This window comes from Berghia stephanieae, chromosome 7 (genome assembly GCF_034508935.2).
Source record: "Berghia stephanieae isolate SIO BIC M18660-M18661 chromosome 7, UCSD_Bste_1.3, whole genome shotgun sequence".
Taxonomy (NCBI): Eukaryota; Metazoa; Mollusca; class Gastropoda; order Nudibranchia; family Aeolidiidae; genus Berghia; species Berghia stephanieae.
Genome location: NC_088366.1, coordinates 3,530,528 through 3,556,243, shown reverse-complemented (window position 1 = coordinate 3,556,243; position 25,716 = coordinate 3,530,528). Strand labels below are relative to the sequence as shown.

General features: G+C 34.7%; 1 protein-coding gene across 1 annotated transcript in view; it reads right to left on the bottom strand.

Moving 5' to 3' along the window:
* The window catches only part of LOC144976195 (1-phosphatidylinositol 4,5-bisphosphate phosphodiesterase gamma-1-like), a 74,809-nt gene extending 50,877 nt beyond the window's left edge, over window positions 1-23,932 (bottom strand). The window contains exons 1-6 of the mRNA XM_078920377.1: window positions 23,866-23,932; window positions 18,976-19,532; window positions 15,459-15,609; window positions 14,486-14,656; window positions 594-681; window positions 186-254 (exon numbers count right to left, since the gene is read on the bottom strand). Of these exons, the coding sequence (XP_078776503.1) occupies window positions 186-254; window positions 594-681; window positions 14,486-14,656; window positions 15,459-15,609; window positions 18,976-19,515 (1,019 nt within the window). The 5' untranslated portion in view covers window positions 19,516-19,532; window positions 23,866-23,932. The remainder of the gene's footprint in view (window positions 1-185; window positions 255-593; window positions 682-14,485; window positions 14,657-15,458; window positions 15,610-18,975; window positions 19,533-23,865) is intronic.
* Between the last annotated feature and the right edge of the window lie 1,784 nt (window positions 23,933-25,716).

The following is a 25,716-nucleotide window of genomic DNA, read 5'->3' as shown; positions in this document are numbered from 1 at the left end:
AAAACAATAAAAAAAAAAAACCTATAATAAATATCAAATTAGTTGCTTCTATAATAGTTAACCTTAATAACTAACATTTTTCTAGATAATAAAAACGAACATTTTACTAGATAATAAAAATGACCATTTTACTAGATAATGAAAACTCCTATTTTCTAAGCACCCAAAAGGTACCAAATACTTACTTGTTGTCTTTGGATTTGCTCGAGATGACGTCAATACTTCTCAACTTGTGAAATTCTCTGTGGAACCATCTGGTTGATGACGGAAAATAAACACACAGTGGTGACTTTTTTGTGTGTCATTTTGGAAGTCTCAAAAATTATATCTTTATAGATGTCAGTCTGCTATAGGTACGCATGGCTTTTGATAAAGAAATAACAGTGACATTATCTAAAGAATATTCTCATCCATCTCTATTTATCTTGCAATTTGATGTTGAATCAAATTAAGTAGAAGACCCACAATCTATAAAGTGATAAAAGCTCAAGTTAAAGTCTATGACAATATAAATAACTTGAAATAAATTAAGGACGGTGCAATCTGTGAAAGGTAAATACATAAACATGTACAGACGTAAATTTCCACCTTACCTCTCCCTTTGTTCATAAAAATTTTCACAGCGATATTTCTCCACTGCTACCTGCAGTCCCATGCACAGTTTGTCAAAATCCATCCCATCTAAAACATGAAATGAAATGAAAGCAATCAGGTTGATTGATGAAAACTATGCAGAATAAAAATATGAAACAGTGCCCGAGAAAGCAGAAAGAACAGGGTTTATAATAAATAATATAAATAAATAAATCAGGGTTTATAATAAATAAATAAATAATGAATCTATATAGCACCTTACATCCACATGAATCGTGCTCTGCGGCGCCTTACATAATTTAAAAAAAAAAAAAATTTAAAAATACAGTAGAATTACTTTAAACCGAAATTTTGGGGACCTTCTAAACCATTTCGGTTTAAAGACATTTTGGTTTAAAACAAGTTCCCGTTTTTCGATGTTTTTCAAGGGTAGTAACTATTTAAGAAATTTGCTCATTTAATCGTATGATCATGGGTTTCCCCTTAAATGTAGTAGTTGAATAAATGCCGTCTTCGTAACCATTTTAAAAATTATTATTTTTCAATTTTATTATTATAATTTTTTATTTTTTTTGGTGTGTTTTAAAAATATTTTCGGGGGTTTTCGTTTTCAATTCAAAATTGTTGAAAGAGTTGAGTTCGGGATGCCGCGTATTTTACATATCTCCGTCTTGATCAACCTTTTTTTTCATCGACTTCACGTTTAAGCACAGTGCTTTCTTTTAGTAAAATGTAAAGCTAAAATAAGATCGAAAGTTTTTGTACGATAATTGATAATGAATGATGCGCAGCTACTCAGAGGTGAAGTGAAATGGAAATGAAAAGGCTTGTCAATGCTAAGCTGTCTACTACACACCCCTCTTTTGTTGAAAAGCCATTAGGTTCAAATGCCTAATTACATTACATAGAACCCCCCCCCCCCTTTCACACACACATTTAATCAAAGTGGAAATGAAATGGCATGTCAATGGTAAGTTGTCTACCACCCCCCTCCTTATTGTCGTGTTGAAAATCCAGTCAGTTCCAAAGCATCAACACAAGAGCGAGAACATCTCGCTTGCGTGATTCTACACCCCAACTCCCCCTCTTTCCTCATTTTTCACCTGCCAGTCACCCGTTGTCTTCCTTTTCCAGTCTTCGATAGTGGTGCTGGCCAAACCCAAGTGCAGTGATTGAAGTGTTTGCCTCCCCCCCCCCCCCCCCCCACCCCCACCCCACCCATATCATATACTTACGCTCTTTGTTTTAATATCGCCGGGCATTATTACGTGTGGCCACCTTCCCGAATTTTTGGAGAAAAATAGAAAGAGAAAAAGGGAAGGTACTCTCAAGTTGTTTCGGTTTAAAGAAAGTCCTTCTTAGAAGTATTTCGGTTCATCGTAAGAATTAGTACAAAGATACTGAAGAAACTAGTACAATTTATTAAATTCTTTTCGGTTTAAGGTATTTTTCGGTTAAGCTTCTTTCGGTTTAAAGTAATTTTACTGTAAATAAATAGAAAAAAAATTAACCCATGACACATAATAAGCATGAAAACAAACAAAATCTAAGCAACAACTATTTCACAAAAAAAAAGCCTATGGAACAACTCAGTCTTCAGACAATTTCTGAACCCTTAACTGAGTATTGGGATCATTTTTTCTCGAATATTCCTTTCTGCTTTGTCTGACACTGTGTCATCCAAACCTTTCCAGATTACCTCAAACCAGTGCCTGCTCCTTAATTTGTCATTTTGAGAGTTATGTAGAATCACAGCCCTGCCACAAGTATCAAAGGTCAAGGTCAAATTCAAGACAACAAACATGGATGCCAGACTGGGTTCTATAAATTCACAGCTTGAAAATATGACCCGCCGACTCCATCTGGTAAAGTGTCAAGGCGACCTAGATGCTGACAATCAAATTCATCGTCTAAATCATGATATTTGACTGAATTTGACCCAGTTCCGATAACTGAGATTGAAATTGAATAACAGCTTAAATTGATAAGGAATAAATTTTGATTTCACTTGGACAACATGGGTGATTCCTGTTGACATCCGACATTTTGTTTCATGAATTATTTATCGTGGTGGACGTGCATTAAAAAAAAAAAGATTCTTTTAGAACAGTTAATTATTTAGGAAAGTTATGACTGTTAAATACATCATTCCGAGGTCCTTGTATAATTTATTGCATGATTTATTCTTTATCATTATGAATATGACTGTTAAATACATCATTCCGAGGTCCTTGTATAATTTATTGCATGATTTATTCTTTATCATGATGATTATGACTGTTAAATACATCATTCCGAGGTCCTTGTATAATTTATTGCATGATTTATTCTTTGTCATTATGAATATGACTGACTTTAAAAAAAACGTTTTCGGGTTCCAGTAAAAGAAAAAAAAATTACACAGAGAATTCGATAAACGTCAGACAATTCACAGTCAGCCATGTTGAATGGAAGAATATGCAACTGTAAATAAAATTTTGGTCAGTCAATAAATTTAAATAAATGTAAGCTATTCCTTCCATTTTATATTACGACCTTTAAAAGACTAAGTTAAGCATATATGAAGTTAAAAACTCCCATTCCGTTTGCCCCAATTTGAGATTTTGAGGATTATTTCTCCAATAATCTCTCACATGGTCTATTATTTTATCATATTTAACTCTCTCCTTACCAGCTATTTTTAGAATTTCCCCCGACATTTCACTCCCACTCAACACAAGAATAGAGTTTTTTTATTTCTCAAACAAAAAGTAACAAATGAGCTCTACAACACAGTGTTTAGTATTTATAGCTGTAATCAAAGCAATTCTTTGAATTTTGTGATGTACAAGAGAAATCAGAATGAGAAAATTGTTGGTTGCATCGTAACGAATGTGACGATTTTCCTATGAGTGGTAAGGAGAGGGTTAAACTTCAAATTCACACAAATCTAGGGAAATTCTTGTGCCAATTGATGCTTAACATTAAATTTACATTTCAATTTATCTCATGGATGGAAAATCTCAAAAAGTAGAAAAATCGACTTAATGAGTTTTGAAAAACTAGCCTTCATTTATAAATGTTGCTTTTTAAATGGCATGATAGAAATACTACCTTATTTTAATCAAGAATAAATGTAGGTGCTTAACTGGCATCAAACAAAACTTTGTTGCTCTAATCTTTTAGACTTGAAACTTTCCTCTCCTGGTTGATCCCGACTGTATCTCACATACACCATCCCATTCAATAAGAATTTCAGACTGGATGTAATGTGTAGATTGTAATACGACCAGACAACAACTCATATCATTGACGCCTGACTTTAACCATGCAAGCACCATGTACAGTCAAATTTTTTTTTGAACTTACATCAACCCCTCCCCTACCCTTAAGACCAACAAAGACTAACAACAAAGCCGTTCATTGGCAGGAATGGTCATGTGATCTGAACATGTGATCAGAGCTTTTTTAAATTAAAAAAAAAATCAAAACCACCGCTCATGCCCTTAAAAAGTAATAAACAAAAATGAATATGACAGCTTTTAAAAAAAGAACAAAATACCAAAAACGGAACGACAGAATCTCTGTCGTCTATCTGGAATTGAGTAATGTATTTATGTCTTTATTGTTTTTTGTTGTTGGCTGAAGAAGGGTTTTGAGCCCGAAACGTTCTGTGTTTGGTATTTCGTTCTTTTTTGAAGCTGTTATATTCATTTTTGTTTATTACTTTTTACAGTCCACGTCTTCTAGAAGGCTAGTATCACCTCTCGCCCTTACATGGTTTGAGGCAGACACCAACGATGTGCTTTTCTCAGACAACAGAGACAGATATAGAATGCCATAAACTCAAACAGAACTTAAAATCAAGCACATCCAATGGTGCATTTTTAAAACAATTTTAAACCTGCCCACATCAATTTACATAATATGTTTGCTATAGTAAATGAGTTTAAACAATCTTCTTCTGTAAATTGTACAAATAAATTAGTAAACAAATAAATCAATTTTTTTTAAAAAGACCCATCTAGTTGGGATCTCTAAAGTTTTTAACAATGGTTCACAAAATATTATAACACCACAATCGAATTCTAAAATCTACCTTTCCTCCCTTATTTGATCGACTTATTGGGAATACCCACTTACTTTCACCAAAAGATCATTACATAACATGCAAGTTACCCTCACCAGTGGTAAGATATGTTGTTCTTGTACAATCAGACCCCGTAAATAAAGAGTTATTGGGACTCATTCACAATTTTTGGTGAGTTAGATAGAAAAAAAAAATTAGTTATTATCACAAAAATGTTACTTTAATGACAGAGATAATGAGAAGTGAGGAGAAGAAAATAAGTTACTAGAATCAATTTACAATCAAGGCAAATGACAAAAAAAAAACGTTTTCAAATTACAAATCTTTCATAGCTGTTGACAGGCCAAGAAAAAACAAAACAAATATCTCTGAATAATTGTTACTAAATTCTTGAATTAGTTTGAGAATCGGAAACATGTTAAATTAATCATCACATCTCACTGTATTGCAAATATGAAGTTATTCATACACTAGAAAATGTCCTTGGTGAAAAGAACATTGTGTGAATATAAAAAGAGATTATTAACCATAAATATTTAGATTATGAACGCAACTTCCTATCATTTTGTCTCTATTTTCAACACCCTAGTGGCTAGGACTATCCTGTATGTCAAATTATTTCTCTCATTATCAAAAAGTTGAAATTCCAAAATATAAATTGTCATTCCAGACCATTGTAAACGGAAGTACAGTGCAACCCTGATGTAACGACATCCGTTATAGCGACATTCCCTGTATAACGACATGGTACTCAGGTCCCATTTTATTTTACTATATATCATTAGTAATAAAAACCCCTCTATAGCGACGTACATTTCAGCAAAACCCCTTATAACGACATTTCTGGTCTGACAAACCTTGAAGGTGTTTGTCTACCATGAAATTGTTCGTAACTATTACAAGTGGTATCTTCCATTCTATGTATGTTGTCTACTCGTAATAAGCCCAGAGCTAGTTCTTATTGTAGCCAATGAAAACGCTTCTTTTTCAGCCAATCAATAGTCACATTTGTACAACACCGCAGCCAATCAAGTAATGGGCTCGCCTTTCACCCAATGAATGCCTGTGACAGGTCAACACTGGACTGTTTATAAATCCTTTGTCCACTCTCCATTTCCATTCATTGCCAGTCCCAAGCCCGGATAAACTACAGAGGGAAAATGAAAAAGTATACATTCACTACACAAGACCCAAAACACCTCCTGATATACACACATAGGAAACCTCTCTGTAAAGACATCCCTCTATAACAACACGTTTTCTCGGTCCCGACGATGTCGTTATATCAAGGTTGCACAGTATTTCGTAGTCAGAAGTAACAAGTAAGATATTTCAGTGCATGTAAGAAAAACAAACAAAACAAAAATAGCTGTAACAATTTTTTAAAAAATTTACTAATTAAGATGATAATCTTCAAAACATGGTGATTATAGAAAAAAAATGGATATCCCTGTCTTATGTTGAACAAAATGTGACATTACAACACGACACAGATTGGGTAAAAGGTGAAAACATAAACTACAGTGCAGTACAGATAATAGATTGACAACATCGACATCAACACCCTCACCTCAGACGCCATTTAGTGAATTTTTAAAATCTACTCTTTCATGTTTTAGGCAGTGAAATTACAGCTTTGTTTTTCGGAGAATACGGGACACCTTCAGTATAATGCTCATCAATGAGATCAGCTGTAGATACATAAACCGATACAGATACATCAACTTTGCACAAGAGTCCAGATTTGTCTCTTGTAAAGTCAACACAGAAATATTTCAGCTTTTTGAGCTTTTATATAGCGCAATATCCACTTAATGTGCTCAAAGCGCTTTACAAGGGGTCCCTGACCAACAGCAACATGTAACAGGGAGAACGAGGCATGACGCCTGTCAGGTGATATTACAATTTTTTCCGAAAGAGACAACTCTGTTAACGGCCAGGTACTCATTTTACACCTGAGTACGGTGAGAGAATGTGAGTTAAGAGCCTTTTCCAAGGACTCAACTAAGCGCCAAGCAAGGCTCAAACTCAGAACCTTCTGATCCGAAAGAGAGTGTCATACCATACCACTAGACCACATAACCGCACGTCATACATTTCAGATATGATTATCATATGCGTATAATGACATTGTAGTCTTATTGACGTGGACGATTTTAGACCCTCAGCACACACAACTAGACAACCTGCCAAGGATATTCAGAGGTGAGGAAAAATAGACAATCAGAGAAAATATGAGTGTTTATATACTTTTTTTGCACTGTAAAAATGACACAAGACAACATTAATTAATTAATTATAAGCTTAATGCCCTACAACCTTAAAGTATACTAAGTGCAATTGACATTGAAAGCATAAAAATACCTTGTGATGTGTGGATAAAATAATTCTGACCTGTCGGACATTAAATTTCCTTCTTTAAAAAAAAAAGAAGCTAAATCAACAAATCAGTAATTCTGCACACATTTTATTTGGTTTATTTGTCGTCATCATTCTCAACGCTCCACAGTCAAGTACTACAGTCGAGGACAACATCGTTGGGACCAAAAGTAAAATGTCGATATAAGTGCCATGTTGAGGAATCAGTCTTTTCAAAAATTGAAAGGGAAACAAATAGAAAATGCAAGATAACAATAATAACAAGGGAAGTCAATCTGAATTATTTTATGGCCCTTAAAAGGGCTGATTTTGAAATTTATGGCGTTTCACTTTATTTGAATTGATAAAGGCAAGGCTATCTTTTTGACTCCATAGAATCACCAGAGAAAATTTGGAGTCTCAAAACACTCAAGTATTTTCCTCTTTAAGTCAATAAATGAGTGTCAAAAATTGCGGTTTTCTTTGAATGATGAAAATGAGGCTTATGTTTATGTGTTTTTAAGGCCATATCAGCGCCAGTAAAAAGGAAGAAAATGGGATAGTAAAAAGTTATAGAATTACAATTAAAGCACCCAAGAAAAGGTAAGACAAAGGGGAATTGGTTCAAATAGGGAACAGATGTAGATTCCAAGAGCACACTATCAAAGTACTTAGTTTGAAATCGCCTAAAACTCTCATCCAGACACAAGCACATGTACCCAATAAGAGGAACACACTCAAATGTTTACAAATCATATATAACACGTGAAAAAAACATAATATAGTGAATAACAGAGATGATTTGCAAGGAAAACAAAACTGTACATTCGACTGTTTCCCTCCCAGCTACGATATCCGGCCAGTGTCAGGACAAAACCGTAATCTCATCCCAAGACAAAGACAGAGAGCATGTTGGAAAACAGATATAGGGGGATAGAAGACAGAGTAAGTGCCTCAGTGTCCACTATGGGAGGTCAGGAATGCCACCCAGAAATGAATGACAAAAAATTGCGGTACTCTTTACATGATGAAAATGGGACTTAGTACGTTTTGAAAGTCAACTACTCATATATCCTTTGCTTAGGACTAATACAATCTCTTTTAATCCCTACGATTTCAAAAGGTTCCATGTTTGCAGTTACTTCAATGTTCTAAACGGGTACAATATATTCATGTGAGGTTATTATTTGAGTGCCAAACTAAGTGATGCAAGCTTTATACTGTGAGTTGAGAACACTAATAACCAACACACTTGAAACAAATTTATAAATATAATCAACACATAACTATGCCCTAATTTCCCCCTTAGCTATTCTAATTAAATACAGAGCTACTGATAAAAACAACTTTTTTGTTTGTTTTTTTACAGGGGCTGTTTTTTATATCCGTGCTCCACTTTAGTCGTTCCTTCAATATCTATACAGCTGACCATGACTTCAATTACATTTCAACAATTTTAACTTATTTAAGATCATTTGGAACACAGCATATTCATCTGGTGGTCCATTCATTAATACCGAATTTAAAGTAAACACTTGACTCAAAATGGTATCATATTATGTTGTTATGGACACGACACACAAACCGAACACTATGTCTAAATTATGAATCTTTGAGTGAAATTGATATTATACTATACTAAAAATAATGAATGTCACTTTGTTAACAAAAAAGAGCTCACGCCACCTGATTCCTGTGATTTTTATTCTAAATTCCATTTTCAGCTGAGAGTTCACTCCAACATAATACCATCTTGACACTGTTGGTCACAAATGATGAGAATACGAAATTCACAATATTGGAAGCAGCATCGATTCTATGACTTTTCTCATGCAGAAAATATCGGTTATTTAATCAAATTTCACGATTAAGACAGAAAACAACATCGTGACAGATAACTAATATGAGAGATATCAACTCTGTAAAAATTTTTAAAAAAACAAACAAATTAACATAAAAAATTCTAGCATCGAGTCCAGCCACCAGCACGCTATACTTTTCTACCTCCATTGCCTTTAAATGAACCATACCACAGATTCATCTAGACCGGGTCCAGCCACCAGCACGCTATACCTTTCTACCTCCATTGCCTTTAAATGAACCATACCACAGATACATCTAGACCGGGTCCAGCCACCAGCACGCTATACTTTCTACCTCCATTGCCTTTAAATGAACCATACCACAGATTCATCTAGACCGAGTCCAGCCACCAGCACGCTATACTTTTCTACCTCCATTGCCTTTAAATGAACCAATCACAGATACATCTAGACCGAGTCCAGCCACCAGCACGCTATACGTTTCTACCTCCATTGCCTTTAAATGAACCATACCACAGATACATCTAGACCGAGTCCAGCCACCAGCACGCTATACGTTTCTACCTCCATTGCCTTTAAATGAACCAATCACAGATACATATAGACCAGTCAGCTGTGGTCTAGTCCCATTAGTCGAAACAAAAAAAAATTTAGCCGCATCATGTTATCTATATTCCCTTTATAATAATAATAATAATAATAATAATAATAATAATAATAATAATAATAATAATAATAATAATAATAATAATGGTATAGATTTATAGTGGGCCAAATATCCCTTCATCTGGAGGACTGGGCGCTTAACAAAGATTAAGCCCTAACACAGTACACAAACATCGCTAATTATACACATAGTTAAAAGAAAGCCTGTCTGAAAATGTGAATTTTAAGTAGGTAGAAAATTGTTTAAACAATCAGAAAAAACATAATACAATAAATTCAGTATAACTTTTTTTCTTTAGGATTATCTCCCTTTGGACCTTTTAAAAATTCTTCTGCCCATCTGTCCACCAAGTAAAGATTGTGTAAGTCGGTCTGTTAGATCTGCTTTTAACTCACTCAACCCTAACACCGACTATATCTGTAGTTTGCCTGGGTTATTTTTACCCCATGCCTATTTCTTACATTTTTATCAGATAAATTATAGGCGTGGTATCAAAGATAAAGATTTTAGTTTTTACATGTTAATGGTAGTTGAATAAAACTATCTTTGTACATCGTCATTTTTAAATACAGTTTTTATACCAATTTTGAAAAGTAGCAAAAATCTCTAGGATTGAGCGAGTTAATTCAATTGCCAGCATCCAACTCAACTAGTGTCGAAATGTGTCATGTATTAGCTTAAGGAAGAAAAAAGAAGAAGAGAGATTATAGTTTACACAAGAGAATTTTCAAAACCCAATAAAAATGGACTATTCTAGCATTGCACTCCAGCCACCAGCATGCTTTATCATTAATCACAAAACAAACGACAATATCACAAATGTTTGGTGTTGCAAGAAAATTATCTGGATCTCGCAAGCCAGCAATTATCAGTATTTGTCATTGCTATTATTATTTATTATTATTGTTTTATAATTTGATTCTGACCGTATGAGTTTTGACAATTGCATCGATTCATTTATAGCAAAGAAGATTTAATTTTTCCTCAAATTATTTAAAACCTCTTTCAAGTAAAAGAGTACTCAAAGTTTGTAAATTTAAAAAAATTATTTTTAACACGATACAATTTATCAGTTTTAACTTTTCATTTTTCAAATATCTCAATTTATTGAGTTGCTATGTTAATGACCATGACTTGGTCTCGATAGGTAATTATGACATTCAAAAGAAAACAAAATACTTATATAAAAGAGTGTAGATTCACAAAATGAATTTTATCTGTAAAAGTTCTTTAAAAAATTGTCATTATGACTGATTTTCCTTGCCGCTACATAAATTGAAATAAACAGTTGCATGACCCATTAAAAAAACAAAAACAAAACATCCAACACTGAAACAAATCTGTCAAACTATACAGCAAACACGAAACAATTTTCTTTCCCAAAAAGTCTGAGTTTTAAGCAGGAGAGAGAGAGAGAGAGAGGGGGGGGGGGGGGGGGGGGGGGAGTTGAAATCTATGATATAGCACTTAACCCATTTTCACAAAATCATGTGGTTGACGATAGCTTAGTTGGTAGAGGATTGGCCTTAAGACCAAAGTGGCTGCCATTTGTCCAAAATGCAGTATGATTTTGGGATTTTAAAAAATATTGTTTTGCCTGGTTTTTTTTCTTCTTCAAAGGCCTTTGTCCACCAAACAGTGAGTAGGTCATAGGATCTGTTAGGGACTAGTGGAAAATACTTTATGATAAATTAGCATCTTATCCAAAGAGTGACAAGCAATTGTTAATGTCTTTTTTTACACTACAGAAACTGGGAAAAACAGAAGGTCCTTAGGCCTTGTGGTCCTGGACAACTACATTTACTTAGAAAAAAACTCTTTCATTCCCTCTTCTACTCAACTGTCTTAGATTTAGATTCAATGGTCAGAAAAACAGAAAGCGCTACTTAAATGGCCCGATTTCATTACAATTGAAACCCGATAGAAACAAATAATTTTTAAATGGAATTTGAACACCCACATCTTTTTCTTTTCACCGAATATGTAAACCTAAATCCTATCAAGATGAGTGACAGGCCAGCAAACATACATGTAAATTGAATTAACTCTCTCGAGTTCATTTGCATGGAAAATCAATCAAATTTGTTTGATTTTCAATGAAGGTGAACTCGAGAGAGTTAAGATCATCAACAATATAACCGATTAAAACAAAAAACAAAACAAGGAAAACCAAAAGAAATAAAATACAACATGCGGTTGATTGACATGCAATACAGAATTCAAAACGTGAGGAGCAAAATAACAATATCAACCAACACCTATTAAGATGTATAAAGGTTGCATTATACATATATTACCAAGTTGTGCACGTGTCCTCAGTGTTCTCAACGGAAGAAAATATCTTTATAAGGGAGAGAATCATGAAATAGAACATTATGAATAGTGTATCATGCTGCAAACAAAAACTATTTGTGCAAAAGTGTTGGAGGAAGAAATTAAAATGAAGAGATTAATTGAAATTGTTGGCGATGACACTCCAAATAAACAAACTAGATTTTACTTCCCTGTTCTTTCTTCCACTTCTATAGAAAACTTTTGACACTTCATACTTGTACTGTATTTTTGAATAACCGTGGTTTATACCCAATGGCTTGGGTGGATTTGTTTGAGTGGACTTGTGAATGTAGCGTGTGTCGTCTTGAATGTTACGCCTGCCCAGCTGTGTTTGTAAAACACTCTGAGGTTTTCATGGAAGTTGCTATACAAGTAACAAATCCCTCATTACACAAATTGTACCCAATGGGGCATAAAATCTCATTCATCAATGAGATCTCAGACTTATTCCAGTAGTAATTTACAGTTAATTTACATTCAAATAAATTTTCATATCGATAAAAGAATATTTGTAAAATGACCTGAAGAAATTTAACTGTTAATTTTGTTTCTAATCCCCCCCCCCCCCCCCCCCCCAAAAAAAAAAATAAAAAAATAATAGATTAGACTGCAGAGATGTATACATTCTGCAGTTCAAAGTTGTAAATGTCAAAGAACCAGTGATTTGATTACAGTGTGAAAGAATTACTGTTATTCCACCCCTCTACCTAAACAGTAATGTGTAATGATATCATGTTTTCAATAATAATTTGTGACGTCAGATTAAAAATCGTTACATTTCACCAAAAATTTGATTCTTAAAAAAGAATATCATTTAAGTGTTTTTGAAGATGCCTTTTATTCAAAAAATGACGAAATAGGAATTGATTTAGGGGTAGAATAAATTTCTTACACTCTTGCGTTTTGGAATCGAACTTTGGCCCCAACGCGTACTCGCAAACCCGTGCAGTGGTTGGGAACATGTCCGGAATTCCAAAAAGTAAGATTGTAAAAATCGTATACGATTTATTTTCACTCAAAACTCCTTGCTGCTCACTTTTCTTGTATTGATATTATCTAATGTTAATCACTGAATAAAGATTACGAATATCACTTATTCAGGAAAATGAAATGTACAAAAATGAATATAAGTATAAGAACTTCGAAATGAAAATTCTAACATGAAAATCTCTGATTAAATTTTTGCCATCATTTTTTCCAGACAGGAGGAGAACTTTTCCCAGATCTATCTTGATTTAACATGAAATATATTACAGGTTTTATTGTTGGCTGAAGAAGGGTTTTAAAGCTGAAATATTCTGTGTTTAGCACTTTGTTCTTTTTCTGAAGCTGTTACATTCCTTGTACATTACTTTTAAAAGTTCACAGCTTCTAGCAGCTTAGAATTTACTTTATTCAAGAACAGGATGTTTTGTTGTCTTCATTACTTAAACGTTCACAAGAAAGATGAATGTTGAAAGATGCTCTTTGCATTGGACTAACAGGAAGAGTGAGATGAAGATGACGAAGATAATATATTTGTCATCCATTTGTTTTTTAATGTGATATTTCCACAGCACTTGTAAATTCCTTACAAAACATAAAAGCACTGGATTATTACAGAGAGGGGGGTCCCAATAGCTCAGTTGGTAGAGCACTCGCTTCACACGCAAAGGGACTGAGATCGATCCCAGATGCAGTCGAGATTTTTTTGCTATTGTCTGTATCACGCTATACGAGATAATCTCTGGCTCCATGGACCCAATGGCTCTAAGGACTACTTTGTTTTGCTAATGACCGTATCACGCTATACGAGATAATCTCTGGCTCCATGGACCCAATGGCTCTAAGGACTACTTTGTTTTGCTAATGACCGTATCACGCTATACGAGATAATCTCTGGCTCCATGGACCCAATGGCTCTAAGGACTACTTTGTTTTGCTAATGACCGTATCACGCTATACGAGATAATCTCTGGCTCCATGGACCCAATGGCTCTGAAGGACTACTTTTTTATTACAGAGACATTGATGGTGGTTAATTTGTCATTGCCCCCCCCCCCCCACCCCCCACTTCTACCCAACCAAAATACACACACACACACACACAACACACACTCAAATTATTGGTCCTGTTTGAAATTTTCAGTAAAACTGAAAGGTTGAAGACACCTATGCCTTTGTTTTGCAATTAAAAATGAAATGAGATTTTGTAAAATGTGATAATATTACCAAAAAAAAAAAAAAACCCTATAAAAAATCATAAAGGCAACCTAAATATGAATCTAACAACAAAAGGGAAGTGTTGAAAATATCATTATTGATTATCACCAGCTTATAACACGAATAAAGCTGACGTCACTGAGCTCTTTATTCTTGTTTTTAGACTGCCAGACGAGTGATTAGTTCACAATAAATTATCTCAAACAGATTTTAAACATTCAATATTTCAAATAGTTTTGTGTGACGGTAAAATTCATCTGAGAGTGTGGGTGGGGGGGAGAAGAGGAGGAACAGAACTGGTGGGTCTATTACTTTAATGCATACCATCAACACAGAAATTTCAAGATCAATGAAATAGATTTTAAGTTTTTAGAAGGAAAAAAAATGGCTGCTATTAATTCATGGAAAAGAGAAAAAGGGCCATGATATTTCCCTCACCTTCAGATTTTTTTTTTATCAGAGAAAAAGAGACCAAGTTGAGCATGAAGCCAGTCCCGTAGTAAATGGTGATGATGGGGTCTGAGACATCTCGGGATGAAAAGTCTTCAAAGCTTCGATTGAGTCGCTGTCGAGAATCTTTACAGATCTCTTTTACTTCATCTAATTTCACTGGGAAATGAAGTGAGAAATAAGAGAATAAAAATACTGTGACAAATTGGGGAGCTGGCATTGGTGTAGGATAGAAATCTAAAAAGGTTTGTATGAAACTGTGAAAAACTGTTAGGTAATATATCTGTGGTGTAATGGTAGCATTACTGACCAGTAATCAGGAGGCCTGAGGTTCGATTCCCGGTCGAGACAGGCTGAATTTTTGTTTGTTAGTTAATTTATTTTTTCTCTCTGCTCTGCCTGGCAATATTTGTTTTTGTCTTTGTTTTTAAGGGTTTTACAAGACATAACGACTGTTTGGTGATATTACATTTTTTGGGGGGCAGAGAAAACACTGGCCAGGTACTCATTTTACACCTAAGTACGGCGAGAGAGAATGTGAGCAAAGAGCCTTTTCAAAAGACTCAACTATGCGCCAAGCGTGGCTCGAACCCAGGACCTTCCGACTCAAAAGCAAGTGTCTTACCACAAGACCACATAGCCGCACAAGACCGTATAGCTGCAAACTTTACTCCACTCAGAGCTTGTAAAAATGAGTCCCACACCAGCTATGCAATATGCATCAGCTAAGAACTGCATACCACTTTTTTTAAACAAAAAATATGAAATTTCCTTATTAATTGTCTTTTAACACATATTCAAAACTGAATCAAGACACCTGAATCTGAATCCGTTTCGTTCTGCTTATTGTGAGAGAGAGAGAGAGAAAGAGAGAGGAGAGAGGAGAGAGAGAGAGAGAGAGAGAGAGAGAGAGAGAGAGAGAGAGAGAGAGAGAGAGAGAGAGAGAGAGAGAGAGAGGTACCTGTAATGAAAGCCTTAGAGCTGAGAGAACGCAGGAAAACAAGTTCTCCCAGATTGCTCCACAAACAAAGAGTCATTGTTTCTGGTTTCTTCCGATGGGCGTAGAGGTTGACGATGACTCCACTCTCTAAAGACAGCATTACTAGTTGGGACTTATAGAAAATAGAAATAATAAAAAAAAAAAAAATTGAGAGTGTGAGATAATTTCCATTTAATACCAAAATCTAGAGGGGCCTAAATGAGTCAATAATGGCTCATCATCCTCATTGCCTTTTTCACCCTGGGTCAGGGTATAGGCCACAGACAAACAGTTTCTATCCCTCTCTATCATCAACATCATCATCATCATCATCATTGCGTTTTTCACCCTGGGTCAGGGTATAGGCCACAGACAAACAGTTTCTATCCCTCTCTATCATCAACATCATCATCATCATCATCATTGCCTTTTTCACCCTGGGTCAGGGTATAGGCCACAGACAAACAGTTTCCATCCTTCTCTATCATCAACATCATCATCATCATCATTGCCTTTTTCACCCTGGGTCAGGGTATAGGCCACAGACAAACAGTTTCCATCCTTCTCTATCATCAACATCATCATCGTCATCATCATTGCCTTTTTCACCCTGGGTCAGGGTATAGGCCACAGACAAACAGTTTCCATCCTTCTCTATCATCATCATCATCATTGCCTTTTTCACCCTGGGTCAGGGTATAGGCCACAGACAAACAGTTTCCATCCTTCTCTATCATCAACATCATCATCATCATCATCATTGCCTTTTTCACCCTGGGTCAGGGTAAAGGCCACAGACAAACAGTTTCCATCCTTCTCTATCATCAACATCATCATCATCATCATCATTGCCTTTTTCACCCTGGGTCAGGGTATAGGCCACAGACAAACAGTTTCCATCCTTCTCTATCATCAACATCATCATCATCATTGCCTTTTTCACCCTGGGTCAGGGTATAGGCCACAGACCAACAGTTTCCATCCTTCTCTATCCCGAGCTAACTTTTTTATTTCATTCCAGGTCTTACCACTTCTCTGTATATCAGCTTCTTTAATTCTTCTCCATTCTAACCAATAATGGTTACTAATACCAAAATCTAGAGGTGCCTAAATGAGCCAATAATGGTTAGTAATACCAAAATCTAGAGGTGCCTAAATGAGCCAATAATAGTTACTAATACCAAAATCTAGAGGTGCCTAAATGAGTCAATAATGGTTACTAATACCAAAATCTAGAGGTGCCTAAATGAGCCAAGAATAGTTACTAATACCAAAATCTAGAGGTGCCTAAATGAGCCATGATGGGTACTAATACCAAAATCTAGAGGTGCCTAAATGAGTCAATAATGGTTAGTAATACCAAAATCTAGAGGTGCCTAAATGAGCCAATAATAGTTACTAATACCAAAATCTAGAGGTGCCTAAATGAGTCAATAATGGTTAGTAATACCAAAATCTAGAGGTGCCTAAATGAGCCAAGAATAGTTACTAATACTAATACCAAAATCTAGAGGTGCCTAAATGAGTCAATAATGGTTAGTAATACCAAAATCTAGAGGTGCCTAAATGAGCCAAGAATAGTTACTAATACCAAAATCTAGAGGTGCCTAAATGAGTCAATAATGTTTAGTAATACCAAAATCTAGAGGTGCCTAAATGAGCCAATAATAGTTACTAATACCAAAATCTAGAGGTGCCTAAATGAGTCAATAATGGTTACTAATGCCAAAATCTAGAGGTGCCTAAATGAGCCAAGAATAGTTACTAATACCAAAATCTAGAGGTGCCTAAATGAGCCAAGAATAGTTACTAATACCAAAATCTAGAGGTGCCTAAATGAGTCAATAATGGTTACTAATACCAAAATCTGGAGGTGCCTAAATGAGCCAAGAATAGTTACTAATACCAAAATCTAGAGGTGCCTACATGAGCCATGATGGGTACTAATACCAAAATCTGGAGGTGTCTAAATGAGTCAATAATGGTTACTAATACCAAAATCTCGAGGTGCCTAAATGAGTCAATAATGGTTACTAATACCAAAATCTAGAGGTGCCTAAATGAGCCAATAATGGTTAGTAATACCAAAATCTAGAGGTGCCTAAATGAGCCAATAATAGTTACTAATACCAAAATCTAGAGGTGCCTAAATGAGCCAAGAATAGTTACTAATACCAAAATCTAGAGGTGCCTAAATGAGCCAAGAATAGTTACTAATACCAAAATCTAGAGGTGCCTAAATGAGCCAATAATGGTTACTAATACCAAAATCTAGAGGTGCCTAAATGAGCCAATAATAGTTACTAATACCAAAATCTGGAGGTGCCTAAATGAGCCAATGTACCCCCACACAGGATAGTCATATCTAGCTCGTGGAATCAACACTATTTCTCTGCTAATTATGTGTGCTTTTAGTTTAAAACCCTTACACAGCGGCCAACATTTCAAATAGCTAAAACAGGACAACCTAACACGCACTGACGTCATGACCCAAAATGGTAGAATGTCTGGTTTATTATAAAATGTAATCTAGATTGATAAAAGCTAAACATTAAAACTTACATTTGTTACAGTGAATGACATAATCAGTCGGATGGTGAAAAGATTTGAACTGAGATATTGCCAAGTTTAGTTAGAAGGTCAATTTTTACCAAAAATGAGTTCTTGTCATAAATGATTAAACCAACCCTTTTTGTACATCTTCAGGAAATATCAAAGCTTAATATCACTTCTAAATATCTTTTATAGCTAGCTAGTCAAGTTGAAAAAGTATGAAATTTGAGAAAAGTTGCCGGATACCTTCCCCATACATCTGAAAATAACTTCATGAAAAATCACCCAATTTAATTCAAATAAAGATTAAAACACTCTGGGGAGCATATTCTTTCAGAAAATGGGGAAAAAAAAGCAAATCTAAAATTTTCACCTTCAAACTGATTATGTCATGCACTGACACATTTAATAAAATCTATTTGTCTGTTCCTTGTTATTATTTGATGGTCAAAAAGTCATAATCCTGTAAAATACAAGGGCCATTCCAAACATATAAACAGACCAACGTTTTTTGTAGGTTTTTAAAAAAACTTTTCCTCCAGATTGCCAAATTGGACATTTCACAGGATTTTAGACGGGGGGAGCTCACTCAAATGGAACCAATAATGAATCAATGACTAAATAAAATGTATGATTCAGATATGATTTATAAAAAGAATACATTTTAAAAAACAAAACAAAACGACATCCAGGCCTGGTAAGATCAAATGACCTCATTCCATAACAAGGAAATAAAATCACATGGAAGAGAGAACAAATAAAATTGGAAAGAAGATGCAACCATGTAGATAAATATAGAATCAGCCCAGAGGTCATCCCCCCCCCCTCCCCCCTTTCCAACATTGAAGGATTTTCCATCTACCACTGACTATACTATCCACTTCCCTATCATCTCTTTCCAAGACAGATTGCTTTACAAATGAAAATATAAAGTGCTAAAACTCACAGGTGTGACAGATCCACTGCTGGTTGACAACATCCCTCCTTCAGAGTTAGCTTTCCTCCTGGATTGACGGACCGGCTTTGGACTCTTCGGTTGAGGACAGCTCTTTCTAGATGTCTTTGGTGATGGCTTCCACTCAGGATCCGGGACAGCCAGAGTTTGGAGCGAAGACGATAACTTACACATTGCTTGCACTGTTGAATCTTTAGATGAGGAAAGGAGCGGAGGGGCTCGACTGGGTAAACTGGGAGTCGTGGAATTTGGATGTGTTTTGACATTGGATTGTGGAGATGGGGCTTTGTAATTTGGAGGTGAGCTTGAATTAGAGTGTGATGGGGATTGTGAAGTGGACTTTGGGGTTGATGGTCTCGCAATTCGAGTGGGCTCTGGTCGACCAACTTTACAGTTTTTCAATATTTCATGTCTGTGAGATTTTTCTTCGGTATGGGAATCGTTTTTTCCACTTACCGGGTGTCCAGTTTTGTATTGAATGGGTGGATCTGTATTGTGAATAGGTCGTCCTATCTTAAAAGTCTTTTCCATGATGGTGACGTCTTTCTCTAGAATTAAAGACAGAGAAAACCGAGAAACACTTGTTTTAAGATAAATGTAACACATATAAAACACAGCAGCGTCATAGGAAAGCTACACACCTATTCCATGCTTGTCCATCCACATACTCGGACAATTTTTAAAAATCTCTCCATAAAATAAGGCAATGCATATGCTTAATTAAAAAGTAGTATACTCAAAGCATTATATCTTACATAAATGAAGAGCGTTATTCTTCTCACAAGTCGACATATTCTCTGCTATCCATTTAAAAAAAAAAAAACTAGAACCAGACAAATCAAATCATCTAATTTTTCATTCATCCATTTTGATGGCAGCACATCAAGATGCCCACTTTAAATCTTGATCATGGCCTTGGAAGGCTGGGTACATGTTTTTGGTCAGGTTTCCATCAGATCTGTGCATCCAACGAGGGTTTCGCCTTCTTATGCTCACTAATTTATTTCACGTCAACTAAGATGACTTTTTATTCTTCAATTATAAATTGTAATGTATATTTTAAAAAGTGTCCTCTTTCTAAATGTTACTGTAAAGAATTTTAATCAGACATGATTGGTCGATCTGAAAATAATTTGATAGTGAATGCAACAACAATTCAAAATAAAGAAAACTTTCGGGGACAATACATTTCAAAAGCCTGGATGATTCCATGAGTGACCATGACAAAAAGCATTAAGCCTATGCAACAGCAGTGAGTTCCTAGTCTCGTATGTATTAGTCCTTATAATTAGAGTGGTTATTGCCAAATACCCCAACAATGAATCCACTGTTTCAAAGACACACATCTCAAAGTTTACAATGAAATCAAATACTACATTATACCATTATAATTATACGCACACGGACTACATTAAAGTTCAACCCCTGACCCCAATTCAAAGCACATCTCTTTTTAAAGTTGTTTTAAACATTTTTTTTACACAAACTTCAATCAAACATGCACTTCCTTAACTACCCTGACCAAATAGATAAATTCTTTCTCTCTTACTTATTTTATGTAGAGACATACAGCATGCAGACAAAAATTAGCAATAGTACTAAAGTTAAACAACTAAATACTTTTTAAAAAAACTTTGACCCCGAGTTGGCACTGTAGTTTACTGTGTTTTATTGAAGATGAGGGTTGTTTCTAATTTCAGCACATACCTCATAATTTCTTCGATGTGTTTATTGACTCCATTTTCTAAGCATACGGTATGATTAATAGGGTTTGATAATATAGTAAACAGAACATTTTTATAATATATCCACAATATCCACTAAACATGCTCAAAGCACTTTACAATGGGTCCCTAGCCAACAGAACATTTAACATTTAGGACGAGACACAATGCCTGTCAGGTGATAATTTCATTTTTTCCAACAGAAACAGCATTTCTATCACACCCTTGGAACTCTCTCCTCACAAACCCATACCATGCTAACGCTTCATTCACACTCCAACCATCGTTGAATCCAGACGACACAATTTATTTTATTTGTTTTCAATGTTTATTTGTCTATTGTGCTGATGAAGGGTTTGTACCCGAAACGTCCATTTTCTGAATTGTTCCCATCCGAAGCATATTCAATGTCACTCTTTCATTAGTATAGTATCTATCAACAGGTAGTGTATCTATACCAGCTTTATTTGACGAGAAAGACAATCAGCAAGGAACATTAGTCAATCAAAGCAACCCTCTCCTTACCAACCATAGGAAAATCGTCTTATTCGTTACGATCCAACCAGCACTTCTATCATTCAAATTTCTTTTGTAAATCACACAATTTAAAGAAAAATGTTTTATTATAGCTATAAAACCTGACACTGTGTTGTAGAGTTTATTTTTCTGATCAATATTATGCATAGAATGTATTTGTTGCTTTTCTGTTTGAGTAAGAAAAAAATATTTTTGTGTTGGGTCAATGTGAAATTTTGGGGAAAATTCTGAAAACAGATGGTAAGGAAAGGGTTAAAGGAAAAGCTTTCCTAACAAATTTACACGATGTCCAAATAAATTCAGGACAAAATAATACGTATTCTGATCGTGTGTGACCGGCAACAATTCTTCTTCCTCTACAGTCAAATAAGGGGTTTCAGATGAGTCAGTTTGATACGGGCAAAACAGAATTTCTTTTGAACTATCCTTCTGCTACTATCAGTTCCACTCTTTGCCCACTGCTCGCACAGTGTCTCCCAGTGTTTTCATGCACACATAGGAGTTTGAGTCCGAATAGCCAGGGAGACTTTTCAGACTCGAGTCTGAATTGCTTCTTCGTTATGGAAGATGTCTTAACTGTCAAAAATATTGCACATTGAAATAGTGAGTATATATATACCACTCCAGATTATTTCAAGTTTGAATCTATTGAATACTTATATATCTTTGTATATTTGATAATATAATGTATATTATTGTTTAATACTTATCTGTGTATTATATATAACCTATGATAGTTGATGTATGACCACTGGTCATCCCTGGGCGGCGCCTATATATGGAATAACTCTACACAAAACCTTCCATTACCGAATCAAGCTTGAATGCCGTGAACCTAGCCTAGCTTCACCTGGTAGGCTACATTCATGAACGTATCCACTGCGTAATAATAATAATAATAATAATAATAATAATAATAATAATAATAATAATAATAATAATAATAATAATAATAAATGATAATAATAACATTCTCTTTGCATATTTTTTTTCTTGGAATTGTCTAAGTCATTGGAGAAAACTAATATGTACTTAGATACTTAGAGATACTTAGAGATGATTTCCAGCACAAGTTCTCAATGATCCTCTTCGCTGGACTCAGGTGTCATCTTTGTTTCTTCCGGTTGCAGATTACCGTGAAGACAGAATGTGATGCTAGCCTTGTAATCATAGAAGATTTCTTGGTTTTTCCAATAGCTATCCAGTCTGTTAGTATAGTATAGTTTTCCAGCGTATTAGGCGTTTTGTGCCTTTGCTGATCTTGGCATTCAGTTCATCGAGATAAAAGTCAATAAAAAGCCCTAACAGATCTTTTGACCTGTATCTATAATATATAAACTTTTTGATAAATTGAAGGCCCTAACCCTAACAGATCTTTTGACCTGTATATAAGTCTAACCCTTTGATGGGATCTTAATGGGCGGTTCAACTATGCTAAACATGTAATCTGCTAAGTGGCTATCTAAGCTATTTTTGAAGGCGTTGACACTTGGAGCATTGGTCACCGTTTCAGGGAGACTGTTCCAGCGGTCGATCACACGTTGATTAAAGTAGTGTTGCCTAAGCGATGTGTTACACCTTGGTTTATGCAGCTTGTAATTATGACCTCTGGTTCCATTGTTTGCAAACACGAAAAGTTTACTCTCGACTTGATACAAACTGTGTGTAAACTTGTATGTTTCAATCATATCACCTCGTACTCGTCTGTATGTCATGCTTGGAATTTCAATACGTTTCAGTCTATCCTCATATTGCTTATCTTTCAACCCAGGAATTACTTTTGTTGCTCTGCGAAGCACGCCTTCAATAAGTTTCTTATCTTTCTTGAATGAGTTAAGTGAATCAGCACTGACAACTTTCTCTGGTAGACTGTTCCACACTTGAACCACTCTAACACCGAAACTATGCTTGCGCACATCGAGTCTGGCCCTTTATGTGAAAAGTTTCTTAGAAGTGCCCCTTGTTCCTGTCCTCACGGAGTGCTCGGGCCAGAGTTTAAGTAGATTACCAACTTTTTGGTCATACTTTCCATTTAACATTTTGTACACTTCAATCATGTCACCTCTTATTCTTTTATAACTATGTAATCTCTGAATTTTCCATCAAAATAAAAATAGATTAGATTATCTTTACAAGAGGTCAATCTTCTTGAATATGCACATTGAAAGTGATCGACGTGTACCTACTTATTACTTATTCGCAGGTTTGGTTGCCCAATTCCTTACAACTTATTATAACGGAAATCTCAAAAAATTAAAATTAAAATGACGCAAATATTGTCCATTACAATATTATAACAATGTTAAACTAGGCCTGTAAGTGTATTTGGATGTCAGACTGCATATATATGTATACGTAGACAGTGATCAATCAATAATCGTGACTGAGTCAGTCGGTTTAGAAGAAAAAGAAGAGGAAGAATAAGTGAATAATAATAAGAAGAAGAGGTTTGAGTAAGAACCACCAATGGGTGCTGGCCGACGTTGGTCATTCATATTCGGCAGTACAGACAAGTGGAACATTCCTTACTTTAATTTTTGTATATAACAGCAACGAATTCAGTAGAATTTAAAACCCAGGGATTATTTTTAATGTTGAAGGACGCAAAAATCGTAGTTACCTGTCCAACTCGATTCACTTCCTTTTCAAGCCTCCTCTCCTCTTTCCACTTTCCGTTTCCATTGTTTGATCACGTGGGTTTTGTTTTCTTTGAAAAGGTAAAGTAATGTGACGGTATGTACGGTGTAAGATGATAAAAGTACCCTCTCTCCGGTTTAAAATACCAGTGTACAAAAAATTGTCAGAATTCAACAGTAGTACAAGTGGCTGCTTCTTGTGTTCAATCAGGAAATAGAAATGAAAGGCAGTTAAAACTTTAAACAGTATCCAATGGGTCTTTTTGCATTCTTTCTGCGAAGAATTGGTTAATTTAATGAATATGGGTGTGGAATTACCCCACCTTACTTGTATAGGCGTTTCATTCATTTACAATTTACGAGGAATTTGTCGAAAAGTGCACACCGAAAAATTTGCTACTCGACGCCACTGATTTTGAAATTATGACCGTTTTGGTCGACGTGCACTAATTTGCAGGTCTGATGAACCAAATCCTTATGGGCTCATTGTTGTAATGGAAACCTCAGAAAATGACGCAAAATATTGTCCATTACAACAATGTTAAACTAGGCCCATAAGCGGGTTCGGAAGTCAGCCCAGCATGTATCATGTACACGTCGGCTTTGGCCCATGACATTTTACTGTGAAGCATCTGAAAGATGGAATTGGTAACCTCAAAAGAGCAAATAAGCAGCATGCAAAAGACCAATGCCATACAATAGACAATTTTAGTGAAAATTATCTCTTAAGCTTGGATATAAATTATGAATCGGACTATAGCTCAACTTCGATAATCCATAATTTTTCCCCTCTTAAAAAAATAAATAGGTCAACTTCTGTAATGGATGGGAAATAACTGCATAATTGTTATGGTTTGTGTAATAATGACAGGGTTATTTCCCATGTATTGTTACATTGTCTTGAAGAGTGAAAGCCCTTCTTTATTCTTCTGTAACTCCCTTCCTGTTGTTGTCCATGATGGCGTCACTAGACAAGTAATAAAATGACCACTATATATATATATATATATATATATATATATATATATATATATATATATATATATATATATATACGACTATATAATATCGTTGTTCTTTAAAATTTCTATAACTCTTTATACATTCAACTCGTGTATACCGCCAGCTTTTAGAAGGTTCCAAACGGCGCAGTACAACACGATTTTGCTTCTATTCTCTTCGCGAAACTGGTTATCTTTAGCAACCATAATATAACAGATGGGGAAAAAAATCACGATTGGAAAGAAATTCTATGCCTTTTTGATATTATTATTATTATTATTATTATTATTATTATTATTATTATTATTATTATTATTATTATTATATATAATATTATATTATTATTATTATTATTAATTATTATGATGATATCCTCACCATCTCATCATCATCACCACATATCATTATCTCATCATCTCATCATCATCATTTTTTATTTTATGATATTATATTTTATATTAATTATTATTATTATATGTTATTATATTATAATATTGTTATTAATTATTGTTATTATTATTATTATTATTATTATTATTATTATTATTATTATTATTATTATTATTATTATTATTATTATTATTATTATTATTATTATTATTATTATTATTATTATTATTATTATTAGTATCATCATCATCCTATCATCATCATCATAACCATCCCTCATCATCATCATCGTCATCATCATCATCATTTCATCATCATTATCATCATCATCATCATATCATCATCATCATCTCATATCTCATCATCATTATTATTAATTATTATTTATTCTATTATTATTATTTTATATTATTATTAGTTCCATCTCATCCTCCTCCTCCTCC